The 16,035-nt window shown below is 42.3% G+C and overlaps 2 protein-coding genes across 5 annotated transcripts; one reads left to right on the forward strand and one right to left on the reverse strand.

The window, feature by feature from the left end:
* The first annotated feature begins 587 nt into the window (after positions 1 to 587).
* Positions 588 to 3,972, forward strand: c9h1orf43 (chromosome 9 C1orf43 homolog). 4 transcript variants are annotated; one of them, XM_046399472.1, is made up of 7 exons: positions 589 to 899; positions 1,675 to 1,776; positions 1,887 to 1,986; positions 2,069 to 2,122; positions 2,225 to 2,391; positions 2,747 to 2,805; positions 2,924 to 3,972. In XM_046399472.1, exons 1-7 carry the CDS (start codon positions 837 to 839, stop codon positions 3,144 to 3,146), a joined length of 768 nt encoding a protein of 255 aa, XP_046255428.1. In that variant the 5' UTR covers positions 589 to 836; the 3' UTR covers positions 3,147 to 3,972. The 4 variants fall into 4 exon arrangements, with proteins under 4 accessions (XP_046255431.1, XP_046255428.1, XP_046255429.1 ...); XM_046399473.1 differs by having other exon boundaries at positions 590 to 899; positions 1,598 to 1,776; XM_046399474.1 differs by having other exon boundaries at positions 590 to 899; positions 1,620 to 1,776.
* A 237-nt stretch (positions 3,973 to 4,209) lies between these two features.
* Positions 4,210 to 15,587, reverse strand: tuft1a (tuftelin 1a). Its single transcript, XM_046399471.1, has 12 exons — positions 15,332 to 15,587; positions 9,499 to 9,576; positions 8,321 to 8,419; positions 8,144 to 8,230; positions 7,828 to 7,878; positions 7,609 to 7,695; positions 6,538 to 6,648; positions 6,198 to 6,421; positions 5,980 to 6,085; positions 5,787 to 5,870; positions 5,457 to 5,551; positions 4,210 to 5,248 (listed from the first exon to the last, which is right to left on the reverse strand). The coding sequence occupies exons 1-12, from the start codon at positions 15,386 to 15,388 to the stop codon at positions 5,176 to 5,178; spliced, it is 1,152 nt and encodes a 383-aa protein (XP_046255427.1). The 5' UTR covers positions 15,389 to 15,587; the 3' UTR covers positions 4,210 to 5,175.
* Between the last annotated feature and the right edge of the window lie 448 nt (positions 15,588 to 16,035).

Here is a 16,035-nt window from a genome sequence, read left to right on the forward strand (position 1 = left end):
GGACCCTAATGATCCAATCGATGATTAACCATACAGACAGAGGGCTGGTAGGTTGCATGATCATCTCAGGACAGAGATAACTCTGTGAGTAGGGTTGAATGGCTCCAGTACGACTCCACAGACACCCACCCTTGTTGTGTCAGAAGAATGGCACCCAGTGTCTCTGCAGGATGGATGCAAATCACTGTCTTGCTCACACAGACACGCTGGTTTTTCAAATTCATTCTTCAGGGTGTAGGTTAAAGGAGTGTGGTTTATGGGGTTTTTTTACCATTAGATTACAGTGGGTAAAAATACTCTACATTGACAAAAATACTGGGATGGGGCTGTTTTTCAGAGGTTCTCGGCCCCTTACTTCCAGTGAAGGGTAGTTATAGTTGGGGAATTGAGGAATTTACTGGCGTGTATGTATTTCTTAATGACACTGGTAGAGCTGGAAACAGGATTCACTGGCTGTTGGTTTCTGTCACTGTACAGTTTCTTTGTCATTTGTGTTTGTTAATCCGTTTGTTGGGTGGGTCGTCTTGAAGTCACCTTAAGCAGCAGATGGCAGAAGAGGACAGAGAAACGTCAGACCAGACGTCACCCCAGTCTTTACTGGTCACGTGATTAACGCGGAAGTCAACAAGGCGGACAGCAGTAGCGCGGCGTAACACTAGCCAAAAGCACTTTAGTTCCTTGTTTTGTTTCTCTGTTTAATGTTAGGTTAATGTGTTTTAAAAACGACCACTTAAATGAAACCGTCCGCGTTTCAATGGCCAACCGTTGGACGTAGTTGTCATTTGGCTGGCCTTAACATCAGTTAGTGAGCATTTTCATTTTCAGCCGTTTTAAAAATGGGGAGCGATTCTCTTCTGTCCAGCATTAATGTGGTGCTTGTTATGGCCTACGGAAGTCTGGTATGTCTGTTTAACGTTGTAACAGTGTTAGCTGAAGTTTAAACTCGCTATGTTAGCAGTGTAAAAGATGACCTCCGAAGCATAGAGACTGTCAAATCAACACTTACAGTATTTTACAGCCGCTTTAGAATGAGTATGTTCCAGCGTTTAAAACTTATCAGACGTTATTTTCTAGAGCCAAACTGACTCTTATAAGTGTGCACATTAGAAGACAGGATCACCATATCAATGCATTGGGGTTTTTGAAACTTTTCTCCTTATTTTAGCTGCTTAATCCAAGTGATCATCACTAACGGTTGATCCCTTCACCTCCATCATTATGCATTTATCTCATTTGTTTTCTGTCAATACGTTGTGGTATTGCCAATTTCAGTCGAACTATTGATATTACTACTTTTAACTAACAAGTGATTGAAATATCTGGTGTGTGCTGTCTTCCAAACAAATACAGAGTTTGTGGTGAATATTGTACAAAAACAAAGTTGAGTCACAAACATAATTTTGCCTTGTTTATATCTAACATATAAACATTTTAGAAAAGCAAACCCAACAATATGTGAAAACAATTTTTACTTCAAATCATGAAAGAAATCAGTATGATTTTTTTTTCTCTTTTAATATATTAACCTGATTACTTACATGTTTAAGAATGTATGTATATTTTATTTTGTTATTTGGCTCTGTTTATCATTTACTAGCCTGTTCTTCATTACACTTAAGAAAACTCAAAAGAGTCTTTGACCTGAGTGGAAGCTGGCTCTTGACTGCCCTCTAGGTGTTTGTCTTGCTGTTCATCTTTGTCAAAAGACAAATTATGCGATTTGCTATGAAGTCTCGGAGAGGTCCGCATGTTCCCCTTGGCCACAATGCTCCTAAGGTAACACACACTATAATGAACCAGAAATATGAAGCTGTTCATTGTTTTGCTGATTAACTTTTAATAAAGCCAAGTGTTTTTGTGTGTGTTTGTGTGTGCATGTGATGTAGGAGCTGAGACAAGAAATTGAAGCCAAACTATGCCAGGTCCAGAAAATCCACTTTGAGCCTCGTCTGCTGTCCCCAGATGATGACCGACTAAACCAGTCTGGTACACAATCATATACATATACTCCCACACATTTGCACAGCAGTTCTGAAACGACCTTCTTGAGTGTGTGTGCATGTTGCAGGTTCCTATGACTACCTGTACAGGATGAGAGCACTGGATGCCATCAGAGACTCTGGTAAGCTTTGCTGTCGCTCATCCTAACTGTTCTAATTCTCATGATGGACTATGAATCCTTCCCCACTGTCACAATACCATATGCTCTGCTTCCTGCCACTAGATCTTCCTTTCCATGAGCTGGGTGGGTCTTCCTCAGCTGTGACAGGTAGAAGACTTCGGACCTGGCTTCTAAACCTAAGAAATTCCCAGTGCATGTTCCGAGACAGTCTAAAGACCCTCATCGACACGGTGCTGGATGGCTACAATAAAGCACGGCATGGGGCAGAGGTCAGTGTCTTTGTGTCCGTCTGAGACTTATTATCTCCTCAAACGGTTCATGACGATGTTGTCCTACACGGTGCCTTGTCTAAATTAATAACAAGAAAATTGAATTCATGGAACGTTATTTATAAAAGTCGAACAACACCAGTACCTTGTAGTTCATTACTGTAAACATCCATTTCTTATATGTATTCTAGCCTGCTGTAAATTGTTATCCTTATGATTGACATGATTTTTGTTTTAGCCATAGTTCATCCTGTTGTGTTGCTCTTATCTTGTGATTGCTTGAAAAGCTGACTGAAGTGTACTGATGTCTTGTTTGGCTCCTGTTATATTTATATATATATGTTGTTATATGTAGGCATTTGGTGAGGCAGAGTTTTTGAAATACCAGGAAGCTCTGACTGAACTGGCCTCCATGTGAGTAAACACAACCTTTCCCCGCAGTGCTCCCTTACAGCTTTCCGTTTATGCTAATCCCGTCATGGAATGTTAATTATGCACTGGGAAAAATCCATTCTCCCTTCGTTGTTTTTAGCATCAAGTCTCACAGCAGCAGCGGCAGCTCTCCGAGCCAGCACCACCAGTCTGCAGCCAAAGACCTGACCAGCACCACGGAGCCTGCGAGCTCCTCCTCCTCCTCCCCCACCCAAACCACCTACCTCACATCTACAATGCAGCAGCGCAGCAAGCGGCCCAGACACTTCCTGGAGCTGAAGAACTTCAAAGACAACTACAATACTCTGGACAGTTCGTTCTGAAACTCGGTGATGTTTGTCCAAAAGAAAAGGTCAAGAACAAGGTAGTGCTGCCGGTGATTAAAGTGCCTATGCACGGCGATGGGTCACCATCACCAGATAGTTTAGAGTACAGTGATAAAAACACTGCCTTTATATACTAACACGTATTGCCTGGTTTATAGTAAAATGCATATCAGACTACTAGCACAGTGCTCTTTAACTAAGTGTAGCTTATGTGTACATCCTGTGTTAATGCATGTGCAAGTGCCATGATTGGTTAGAGAAACAATGACAGTACTTGTGTGTACGGTTGATTTGACCAAAACAAAACCAGAGCTATGGAGCTATGCAATGGCATAAGACAATCAGTATCAGTATTTATTGCACAATGTAAAGGCCTATGCAGACTTGTTACAATTACCCAGATGTATTTAAACATGCTAATAGTTAACAGTGTTTATAGAGTAAACCAGTGTTAGTGGTTGCCTCACACTGAGAAAAACACACTGTTTATGTTTACGTCTATCTATGTCTCTGTCAGCCTGTTTCGCTGAGCCTCAAACTTTTGTTTTACAGAAGCCATACTTGATTTAACGAATTTTGATTGTTAAGTGCTCTTTTGATTTCTTTCAGTGCAATGTAGCTTAAATGTATTTCAATAAGTGAATGTAAGGTATTGCATCAGGTAAGTCTCTTTCTTGACTGGCCCTCAGATGTCTAATCTGTGTGGTTCTATTGGAATTCAGGGAGTCCCAGGGAGGCATTTTCATGCCTGAATAATTTTAGTTTCTGTGATGCTTATTGTTACAAGTTGCCATTCAAATAAAACAGAGACACAGAGTCAAAATATTGTAAAGTGTTCTTACATGTGACCAGGATGAGATACTAATTTCTATTGTGTAGTGTCCAGCAGAGGGCGCTCACTTCATAGAAATTTATTTTAAAGTTCTTTAAGTATGGCTTAAATCCAGAAAAGAAAAAAAAAAAAGTCAGAAGAAACATTTTAATTAACTTTCAGTGATTTATTCTGAGAAGCACAAATACAGACAACAGATCAGAATGTATCTCATAAAAAAATCTATCACACAATCTAGAGTTTTTATTTAATATAAATAAATACAAAGGAGAGAGTTGTTAGGCAGAAAATAATACAACAAATCACATTCATTAATATTATGTACAAAACAAGCTGACTCTTTACATAAAGACGGGGACCTGAAATGCTTTACAAGAAACATTTGGAATAATGACACTTTTGTGATTTTCACTGAAGTTCAACACTTTTCCTACTGTTTCCTCACAGTTTCATGAAGTGCCATATTGTTGTTTGGGGCTTAAAAACCAGCTTTTTAATTAATTTAAAGAATTATTTTCATCATTATATAGGATACAGTCAGTATTTACAAGTTTAAAGCATCATACCATTCACTTAGCAATGAACAGAGTCATGAATGTGTGACTACAAAAGACAAAATGTAGATAACCTAGTTAACGCTTTTTTACATAAAACATTTAGCTTAGTTAGCTTCATTTGCTACATTACCGTTTATGGACTTCATGATGTCACAACCCACTTTGGCAAAACACCTGCCATCCTGCACTTTGCTCAAGAGTTCTGTTTTGATACACAGCAATGCCATAAACACAAAGGTTAAAAATCAAAACAGGCCAGGACAAGGAAATACTTGCATACAGAATGCAGTATTAAAACTTCAAATGCACCGCAACTAGATCAGTATGCTCAATGTATCTACATTAAAACTGACATGCACACTCATTCATTACTCACATACACAGACACACAGCAAGCCCCAATGTGTGTGTGTGTGTGTGTGTGTGTCATCAGAACATCACACGGTTTCCTTCAGGAGTGTTTGTGGTTCAAACGCAACAGTGGAAGTGTTCATGTAGGTGCAGTCAAGCTCAGCTACGAGATCTCAGATAATCGTGTCACCGTATGTGGTGCTGTTTGGTTTCAGTCTGCTTTGAAAGGTTCGCTGTTTCGGCGCCTTTCTAAGCATTAGCTGTGTCTTTCTTCTGCACATTCGCTTCACGACTTGATCTCGATGACTTTGATGAAAGGGAGTGGTTTGTTTGATGAGGTGGATGGCTTGATTGGTTTACTGAAGGGACAAGAGCAACAGAAAATGGATGTTTTTTTAAATATATTGTAACAGCATAGAAACAAAGATAAGTATGCATCTTGTCTAGATGTACAACTAAAATAAGTAAATATTTGAGTGTGGGCTGTATTTACTGTATTTTTAATTTGCAACATCAGATCATTTGATCTTGTTTGGAAAAAATAAACTGACAAGGAAAATAAGTTACCTGTAGACAATCTGGGGGTTGCGCTCAGAAGACAGGTAGGAATTTGACTTTTGTCCTCCCAGGTAGTAGTCCATCTGGTCACGCATCTCTCGGTTCTGCACGCACAGGAGGTCAGGGGTCAGTCTACATAATACCAATTAATGCTACCAAATCTCCTTCCCTTCCACATCTCCTCTCTTTCTCTCTCTCTCTGCCCAAATCAGACTGAGCAGGAACAGTTTCCTCTTTCTCCTGCCCCTCACTTCAATTCAACCCTGACCTTTCATCCTAAATCCCACTGAAATGTCACATGAACACTTGTTATAGGAGAAAACAATGAACAGTCCTCACCTCAGCCTCCAAGAAAGCCACTTTCTCCTCCAGCTCTTTAATCACGCGGTCCCTCTCCTGGATCACCATGCGAGAGTTCTGGAGCTGCAGACAATCGAATACAGAGTCAAACAGTGAGCGAATCCTGCTCAAATAAGAACGCAGAGAGCTGAAAGTTGTTTGCTTTACTGAGTCTCGCACATGTGCGTCTCACCTGTTCAATCATGTGTCTGACTTTCCTTTGCTGGCTTTTCAGCATGTCATCCAGATGGTGGATCTTTTCTTTGAGGATGGCCACCTCCCTCTCCAACTGCTCAGCCCTACAAGTCAAACACAGAGAGTTGGCACACGCGACTCCTAATTTGACTGTCACTCACGCAAAAGAAATCATTTATCCATTTACTGTGTGTGTGTGTGTGTGTGAGCGCTGACCTCTGCTCCCCCTTCTGGCCCTCCTCTCTGATCTTGCGCAGCTCACGGAGTTCCTCCTCCCGGTTGCGGATCGTCTCCCGCAGGGTGGAGCTCTCCTGCTCCATCCCTGCCAGTAACCTATGGAGCTCCTCTATGCGCTTGTCTTTCCTCTCACTGGCTTCCTCTGCAGTCTCCAACTTCTCCTGCTGTTCGCTCAGATGCTCCCTCAGCCTGCTGCCTTCAGCCTGGAAGAGACGGGACAAAAAAAGAGGGGACGCTTTATCCCTTTGGTTTGTTTAAAATGTGGGGTACATTATTTGTCATGCCGCATGTAAAAATAAGCTCTCTGTGAGTTTGTTACCTGCAGCCGCTCTTTCTCCTCTTGGTGTTTCTTTTCTGCTTCCTGGAGCTGTGCATACAAGCGCTTACTGACCTCCCTCAGCTTGGTTCTCTCTGCTTCTTCATCTGCTTCCTAACAGGGAAAGAATAAAGTTTTAGATTAGGAGATGATTACTGTAATGTCCTGTCGTGGTCAACTCGGAGTGAGGATCTTCCAATTGAGAATGTGTGATTGAATCTCTGCTCAACCTGACTGAGTTTAAGTAGTTTTCAGGGGAGAAAGTGTGTCCAGACGCTCAAAGCTGAGTCAAGGACGTAATGAGTGCCAAACATGCATCTGCTAAATACTGGGCACTGATTGTGCCAAAAAAGATCACATTAAATCCTCTCTGATTTTGTAAATGATTCTGTAAAATAATGAAACATAAAGAGACACAAATCCAGACAGATCTTTTATGATGATATTGTAAAATCTTGTTTTTGTTTCAGTCAAGCTCAGTGGGTTCGGCTGTGATAAACAGGCGTGTCAGCGTGCGTCACTGAAGCAACACTTGTATTGCTAAGCCGTAGCGTGACTCACAGATAAATGCTATAATTGGTGCAAAACAATTCAGCCAAACACAGCAGTATCAGCTCTGGTGTACTTGTCCAAAACATCAGTGTAAGACTGTAGTGGATACTTGAAGTGCGTGGCTCGAAGACAACAAAACTGTTAAAGGAGAGGTATCTGTGGAATGCTGGAACAATGAGGAGGGCCTGAATACAATAACAGATGCAGGGAGAGGAACAGTGTGTGCCGGAACGCCTCTCTCACACGTTTTCATACACCCCAGGGTGCTGTAAGTAATTGTCTTTTTGATCCCGTCTCACTGCTTGTCTCTGTTTAACTTTACGCCTCTTTGTACTCATGTGCCTCTGGTAGGAGACGGCTTTACAGGCATCACACACCAGCATGCACTGCCCACAGGAAAATACAGACTGCACTTATGGTATGCACATGAGATTTGATATGTGCACTGCCTCAACTGAAAGAGCTCACATATACTTCATAAACAGAACCCTGAATGGACTAACTAAAAACTAAACTGCTAACCTGTCCGTCAGCTTTAGATCCTGCCTTGGGTGCAGATGAGGAGCTCTTTCTGAAGGGAACACCAACTTTCCACCCGTTTGTGAGAGGCTGGAAAGAAAAAAGGAGGAAGTCAGCAAGGAAAGGGTGAGAGATGGAGAGGTGGAGGAAATGCCATTAAGCACATGGGATGTTAGGTTAACAATGGTGAGGTCACGACAAAGCAGCTCAAAATAGGCCTACCTTGTTTTTGGCTGCCATCTGCTCCCTCAGTGTCTTCAGGCAATACCTCACCTGTGTAAAACACACAAATATCCTAAGCTAGTACAACATCATCATCTGCCTTTGACATAACATAACATAACAAGTTTTTGTTTCAGGCTCTACCAAATGACTAACAAGATTTTGTCATCAAGAGAGACAACACGCCTGAAAGAAAAGCAGGCGGATGACGTAAACATGCACTATGTTACATAATCCAGAAACAGCAGCGGGAGTGCAGCGCGTTTGCGTGTTGTGAGACGCTCAGAGCCGGTCTGGATTCTGTCTAAAAACTGACCTCCTGTATCTGTGAAACTTCATCCGACAGCATTTTCAAGCTCTGCTGGTGCTTCTGCTGCTCTTGTTTGCGTGCCTCCAGATAAACCTGGGATACGGGAAGAGACGAGACCATGAGGCTAATGCACCCGTTCACCATTTATGTCTTCAAAAGTATCATCCAGTGTGTCGCACCCACCTTGATAACCTCCACTTGCTCCTCTGTAGATTTGACCGGTTCAGGGGTCAGCGTTGTCTTGTCATTCGGCTGCACCAGCGCAAACGCTCGTCCGATTGGCTGGAGATTAAAGAGCAGAGGACTTAACAATGCAGCGCGTGCCAGGGTGCGTAAAATGAGCATGGGCGGATGGGTGTGAAACGTTTCCAAACACCCAAAAGCTAATGTGAACATGAGTGAAGTCATTGTGCTTTGCTAATATTAGAGGAGGAGTTGGAGCTTGTTTCTGAACAATATTGCAACACAACATATGGAAGGAACCAAGAGTACGTCAGTTTAACCATTAAAGTCAGTATGAAACGTCCATCAAGAACGTCCGACGCAGTTAAACTATTAAAGTGACGGCATTAAAAACATACTTATCGTCTCAGTCTTGACCTGAGCAAATTATTCGTGTGTGTGTGAGACTGACTGCATATCTCTGTAATCAGAAGGCAAAAACATTTAGCCATAATCACTATGGAGGCTGACTCTAACCATGTGGTGCTTCTGTGGAAGCCGAGAGAGAGAAGGAGAGACATGCAGAAGAAGGTGGGGAATGTTATGTAACTCTGCTGCTCTGGTGGTCCCTTTTTTCAGTCAGTTTGGCGCTGGTTTTGGTAGAACAATGGTTGTCTTGAGACATTTGGCATTGATTTGTATGGGAACCACACTAATGAAAAGCTGATGGTCGCTATTGCATGTGTTTACAAGCCTTTTTGTGTGTGTAGGAATGTGGCGTGATAAGTGTGTATGTACATTGGCTTTAAGCTAATTCCTCAGGATCACTGACAAGATTAACCACCTGAACTTTCGGATCCAAATATGGCGATAACGATGAGCACCTTCACCTCTAAAGGAAACAGTCGTATGGCGGAAAATACAAACCGCTCTCTCTCACATCTTAGAACAAATCTGACCCAATGTATCCGCTAAAGATGAGAAGTCGTTTTCAAATACAGCATATCTTACACCAGATACTTTACCCTTATGTATCCAAACCATGCTTTTAATTAGTGACAAATGTTTTTCAGTACAACTTTCAAACGTTAGTCTCCTCTGTCTAGTACACCTCTGATTCCCACCTCTAAAGTCCCACCTCTGAAGTCGATCTGTTCTTCGCGCTGGTGTTACAAGTTAAGTTGTCAGGAAGTTCTTACCTTGTCCCTCTGCTGCTCTGAGCTCCGCGCTGCCTGGCTCTGGTTGTGCAGAGTGAGCCGCAGTCGCCTGCACCCCTCCTGAACAAAGGCAATGGAGAAAGGAGACGATGAAGTGCATCTACAAAGAGACCGTTATGTGATGGAGAGACTGATTGAGGACTATTTTGAGGGAGGAGAGGGGAAAAAAAAAACAGAGGAGGAGAGACTGAGTCATACTCTCTGAATGAAGCAGAGAAGGAGGGAGAGAGGGGGCAGGGCCCAGCGAGGGAGAGGGGTACGAGCGTCAGAGAGAAAGAAAAAGTATTTCACAGCTGCACAGAGACAGACTGTTTGATTTAAATTGTGTGCTATGGACGTCAGAGGGACTTTAGGCGGAAACTCTCCAGGCGCTCTCAGCCAATTGGAACCAGAGGCTGCATTTCTGGGAAAGTGGGAAGAAACTGTAATGTCGAACAAGACGGAACATTTCCATGGCAACAAAACCCCACAGTAGCCATAAGTCGCAATATGAGAAGGAGGAGACCAAACAGTGCTCTGATGCAACGTTTGAGGACCTTTTTTTAAAAAAAAAAAAAGTCCAAAACACACACGCAAACCTTCCCAGGTGCTTATTTTCAGTCACAGGAGAGAAGTCAATTTGACAGGAAAAATCTCGACAGGGACATAACCGGCTGTGTGTCCCCCAGCGCAGGGAACCCCCTTGTAAATGATACTCAGCGTGTGTGTGTGTGTGTGTGTGCATTTGTAAGTACGTGGATGTGAGGGCGGAGGTCAGAGATGCAGCCAACACATCTTGTTCTGTTTATTTTCCCGTGTGTGTTCACTGTGTTCCCCCTGGTGCCTGAACTCATGTCAGCACTGAAACACGAAACAGGCCAAGAAGAAATGACAACAATGTTCTCAACAGTGTGGGTAAATAAACACAAACAAACGCACACATGCAACCACTTACACGGAAGTGGGTGTGTATAATTTGTTTGTCCCTGTTTAACCTTTTGTACAGTAATACTTTTATTTCTTTTTTCTTTTGGCACATAACAATCAGCCTAAAATGTCCAGCTAGTACATGTCAAATGTCATGTCCTGTGTAGACTGCAGAGGACATCGCTGTAGCAGCAGACAAAACAATTTTACTTCAAGACACACTGTTATGGAGCTTTTGATCGTGTTGCATGATATTCATCAGGAAATGTCCAGTTATTGTTGGGTGACATTAAGCTTTTTAAACTTAAAATAAGCTCAAGTTTAACTGCAACACGGACAAAAACTACAATAAGTGCTGGAAATGTGAACATCAGTTGTGAGACATGATTAAAATCTTCAGAACTGCTCCTAAAAGGACCTTGATAATCCATTGTTTTGTCACATGCTGATTCCAATATATATATATTTGCCAAGAAATAACTCATTTTAATAATCAGTTCATCATTTTAGTCTAACATTCTTGGTTGCTGCTTTTCTTTGTCTTATTTGATAATAAAATGACAGCCTCGTTTTAGGCTGAGCTGTTTTTGCTGTTCATAGTTGGACAGACAATCAAAGTGAACAAAGCCACTTCTGTGGTATCTCACCCTGTGAAAGCAAGCCTTGTCTGGAGGCCTCTGGCCTTCATATCTGCGAGACGGGGGGAAATGAATGAGCTTCTATTGCATGACGCCATGATAAAAAGTGGTGAGAGGTTATAAAAGAAAAGCCATATGCTCCATATCCAACAGAAGTCCTTTATGATTGTCTGGTTATCTGTTCAGGGAGTACATTAAACGAGTAAAAAGCAGCGAGCGAGATGTGACTGAAAAAAACGCAGGAGAAATCAATAGAGTATAAACTGCTATCAAGAACAATAAAAAGGGCTGAGGAAATAGTTTCATAGCAGGGGGTTCCAAGTACGACAGAACAAAACAGAAAGCCAAAAGCTCCCCTTTTGTTCAGCATGCTTTCCTCTCAGATTACAAACACCTGAAAGCAGCTAATAAGGCACAGCGATTAGTGAGAGGAGAGGGAGAGGGAGAGGAAATGGAGAGAACAGTGAGAGGGTTTGTTAAGAAGGAATCCATCATTATACAAGTCCTCCAGCTCTACATGGACAACCAAACAAAGACTCAGCTAATCCTTGCCCTGCCTTTGACTATTTACACGCTTGTCTCTCTCTCGCAAAAAATGTCGCCAATAGCGCCACCAGAGACAACCTGTAATACTAGACTTCCTGGCACACAGACAAAGGGACCAGTTGGATGTGTCCATGGACGGTAACGAATGCATGCACACGTACACGGCCGCTCTCATGCAGGAAAATACGCACACAGATTCACACAGTAACACACACACAGTAAACCAACTGTGTGTATCTGTGTGACGTAACTATTCCATTTTGTTATTTTGACTACTTAGAAACAGCTAATTTATAACTCTTTTTATTTCTAAAACTGTTTTGCACACTTTTGCTTTTTGCACTCTTTTCTATTCTGTTATTGTGAGCTGCCATGACAAGTGAATTTCCCTGCTGTGGGATCAATAAAGTTCATCTATCTATCTATCTAAAGTAAACACTGCCTTTATACCAGGGCAGAAACCTGAAACTAAGCACACACACACACATACACACACACAGAATCCACAATGCTGCGTACACTGACAATGGGCACAAAAGATCACGGGGGCATGGCCAGGCTGAAAGGCTTAATGAGTACGAGAACGCTTCTGGTTCGGACTTTGGCATCAAGAGGCCTGTGAATCATCTGAGCTAAATTAGCCGAGAAATAACTATCCAACTGGGAAGGTTGCCGAACAAAACGTCTGATATAAAACTGATTTGCGAGGGCATCGTGGCCGTAAACAGTAGCAGTAACATCCTTGTGTGCCTCGGGGTTTGGTAACTGCATTCCACAAAGAAACTATTCAAGTGTGTGTGTGTGTGTGTGTGTGTGTGTGTGTGTGTCCGTGTCCTTCATCATTTATTAAATCACTCTATCCCTCTCTGGCACTGCTTCCTCATACCTGCTGCACAGGTGCTCACCTTTTGTTTTCTGTCCAGCTGCATTATAAACCTCAGCGATCTGAAGCAATGCAATGCAATGCTGCAAGCATCTTTCCCAGTTTCGGTACCTCACTTAAGAAAGGACTCAGGATACATAAACATGTTTTTGGAGTTTTTTTCCATTAGTCTAAGTAAACTCCTCATACATCCGTCTTTAAAGTTGTTTTAGCATCCAGCGGCTGAACAAGAACTTCTACAGTCTAAAATTCAAAGTTATGACTAAGATGAGGAAATATTTGATAAAACAAAACAAAACAAAACAAAACACTATGAATTCAAGGATTTAATACTTAACTTATTGACACCCAATAGTACAGATGCTTTTTGTCCACAGGTCAACAAGGTTCAATATCTGACCTTAGCGGGTACAAGTGAGTTTTACTACCAGTGAACTGCAACGATTATATAACTGATCGATTGAAAGAAAAGGTTAATGGCATCTATTTTTATAATCTTATAGTCTTATCTCCAGCAAAACTGTAAGTACTTTACTTACACTTTGTAAGAATCCATCTAGATGTGCTGCTTTCCTTTGTTTTTAAATGATATCTAATGAAACACCATTGAGTTTGTTGGACAAAACAAGCAATCTGAAGATGTCACTTTATGCTCCGGGAAACTGTGATACATTTTCTCTACTTTTTGATCATTTCATAGGCTACATGATCAGTTATTTGATAAAGAAATGAATTAACAGATTAATCGAAAATGAAAGTGATTGCTAATGTTCTGCCTTGGGGTGGGGTGCAGATCTTTTCAAGCTGTAGCGAAGGCAGCCTGTCTGACTGTCGGGCTTGACCCTTCACGTCAGCAGTCTGTACAAACTCAAGGGTTAAGTTAAAGGTTAAGTACATTTTAAAAGGGAAGAGACAAGCTGACGTGTTGTTGAAGTGCCTGTGTGTGTTTTAACATCACGTGAGAACCTGAACGAGCCTGAGTCACGAAGAGCGGGCAATAAAAATCCTGAATCTTGTCTCTGGCTCTGTGTGGCGTGCAAACCAGGTGTGCTCTGCATTTTCAACTACATACATGCCTTAATATGTCATGTTTCTCTCATTCCCAGCCAATAACGTCAGCCTCTCCTGACTGAGATGACGACTGGCGATGAGGGAAGACAAAGGGAATGTCACACCGCAACGCAGGGAAGTCACACTGTGTCAAACTGTGCGCTCACGGAAAACCTTCCCAAGGTTTTAAAGGAGAAGAAACTGTGTCACAAGTTTCGAACGATTTTCATTTAACAGCTAAAAGAATCTGAATGTTTTTAGGCCTGGATGTTCCTCCTGTTACTTTTTCTTCAGATCATTATCACCTCAGCTCCAGAAAACACACATACCAGCAAAACATTAACAACACAACCAATGAAGGCCCTTCTCTGCCACATCAGGCACATTCCCTCTCCTCATGTTTCCTTATCGACCTGATAAACGCTTAAAATGAGGCTATCATTTTTTCAGTGAAATAATTTTCCTGCACAGTCATTTGGAAATGTTGCCTGCGAAGGTGAAATACCTCTCGTACTTTATTTAGTCTGACCTGAATAACCATATCAGATATGTAAATACATTTGGTGGGGGGTGATATTTGACTACCGCATCCAACTTTGATAAAGACTACTTTGTCTTGTGTATGAAGCTGATGTAAATTTGCGATCACCAATGCAACATCTGAGTGTTCAGACGAGAAACAAATACGGAGTTTCATATATTGCTTCATGACACATTCCTCAGTGCAAATAATCATTTTATTAGGTGTGTGTGTGTGTGTGTGTGTGGCTGAAGTCACCCTTTGTACTGTCTTGGCCGTTGTACAGTTACACAACATTAGCTGATACTTAAGTCAAGACCACTGACACAAATGCGCAATCTGGCTCTCAAATTCTGCTCTAATCACACTTTTATTTTCTATAACCACTGTTGGGACAGTTCTTTAGAGGGTATCGTCTGATATGAGTTCAGTGGATATGTCACTGCTGACAGGTACTGAACTCAGCAGGAGGTTGCTGATAAGGTGATAGTGTCATGTTGCTCTGCAGCCTCATAAACCTCAGCGCAGGTCAACAGTTTGCTTATTCAGGTGAGGTAAATGATTAAACCTTTGCTGACACAGACAGGAGGAAAAAGCCCATTTAATGTATGTGACATGAGCTGCTGATCGCTCACCTAACTAGCAGAATATGTGCTGCAAATCAAGTTAGTGTGATGTATAATCTTGTTTAAGAAAACTTCACATGCACAGGTGGTGTGCATACTGCACAAGCAAAGCTTTCACAGGTTTGTTTCCCAAGCTGCCTTCACTGTCTGTCACAACTGCCACTGTAAGCCCTTAGATGATGTGGGCAGAAGGCACCTGTGACAGGCACAGATGTTATTTGGACTAATTCTGATCTGCTGCCTTCATGTGTGCTGGGACTTGAGGGGGGAAGGGGCTAATACTTTAATTAAGCTACTACAAGACTAGAGACTTCACAGTTAGACTAATACACCACTTAGAGCAGATGAAGATCTGTGGCAGAAACACAAAATCACAGTCCAGTCCACAAAAACTGAGCAGAAAGTCGCGTAAAGAGACAGGAAAAAGAAACTGAACGATATTTCAAATGAAAAGGGAGCAACAGATCCAATCCCAGCAGATGGGAAAACCACTTCCAGCAGGAAGAGTGGAAAGAGCGGTTCATTCATTATTTTACCATAAGGCTCCCACACAGGAAGTAAACACACAGAGAAAAGCACGTAGGCCCACATATCAGAAAATAAACAGAAAATCCTCCAAACACGCCAATAACACCGACAAACTTACGTTGTCTTGATTTCTGATGTCTTCAAACGTGCACAGACTTCTCGTCACTCCGTTCATCTTCGGTAGAAATACAATAAATACTCCACTCACAAACAAACAAATAAATAAATAATAAGTATGTGACGCTTGGTCCGTCAGATGACCTCTGTCTCTCTGTCTGTCCCCCGCTAGCTGCTGCTGCTGCTGTTATCAGTCTCCAGGCCGGTGTGTGGACCTGTGTCTTCCAGCCCGTCTGTCCCCTCCCCTCTCGCTGCCTCTCAGCACATTGCAGGAACTTTTCTCATCACGTCATTATGGGAGTGAGCGACACAAGCAACCAAACCCGCCCACAGGCCGACCGAAACGGCCAAATAGGGAACTGGGGGAGACCGGGAATAGCTGCGAGGGGAGGGTCACAGGAGCGATGGAGGTACCTGCTGCCTGCGGTATGACTTCTGGAATTTCTGGAACAATAACCTCCAGAAACTTTACGTCGTGATCGCTGCGTGACAGTGACAGTGCTATTATTAGACTGGGCTCAGTGAGTCAGTTTAAACGCTGAAGTTGACCGTCCCTTGTTGGACATCTACTCCTGCGCACTAACACTAAGTCCTGCTCAGTTTACCGATAAATTATTAATACCAAAGGTTTGACCCACGGCTGAACCTGTTTATGTGTCAGCTATCAGTTTACAAAGCAATGGAAAGAAAGGTATAAAATTCAGT

Source organism: Scatophagus argus, chromosome 9, assembly GCF_020382885.2.
Source record: "Scatophagus argus isolate fScaArg1 chromosome 9, fScaArg1.pri, whole genome shotgun sequence".
NCBI lineage: Eukaryota > Metazoa > Chordata > Actinopteri > Scatophagidae > Scatophagus > Scatophagus argus.

Coding starts and splice junctions, on each gene's coding strand:
- c9h1orf43 (XM_046399472.1), top strand. CDS start 837: ATGGGGAGCGATTCTCTTCTGTCCAGCATTAATGTGGTGCTTGTTATG. Junction 1,987..2,068: donor TGACCGACTAAACCAGTCTG/GTACACAATCAT, acceptor TGCATGTTGCAG/GTTCCTATGACTACCTGTAC. Junction 2,806..2,923: donor CTGACTGAACTGGCCTCCAT/GTGAGTAAACAC, acceptor CGTTGTTTTTAG/CATCAAGTCTCACAGCAGCA.
- tuft1a (XM_046399471.1), bottom strand. CDS start 15,388: ATGAACGGAGTGACGAGAAGTCTGTGCACGTTTGAAGACATCAGAAAT. Junction 7,879..8,143: donor AAGTTTCACAGATACAGGAG/GTCAGTTTTTAG, acceptor TGTTTTACACAG/GTGAGGTATTGCCTGAAGAC. Junction 5,552..5,786: donor TGGCTTTCTTGGAGGCTGAG/GTGAGGACTGTT, acceptor CTGTGCGTGCAG/AACCGAGAGATGCGTGACCA.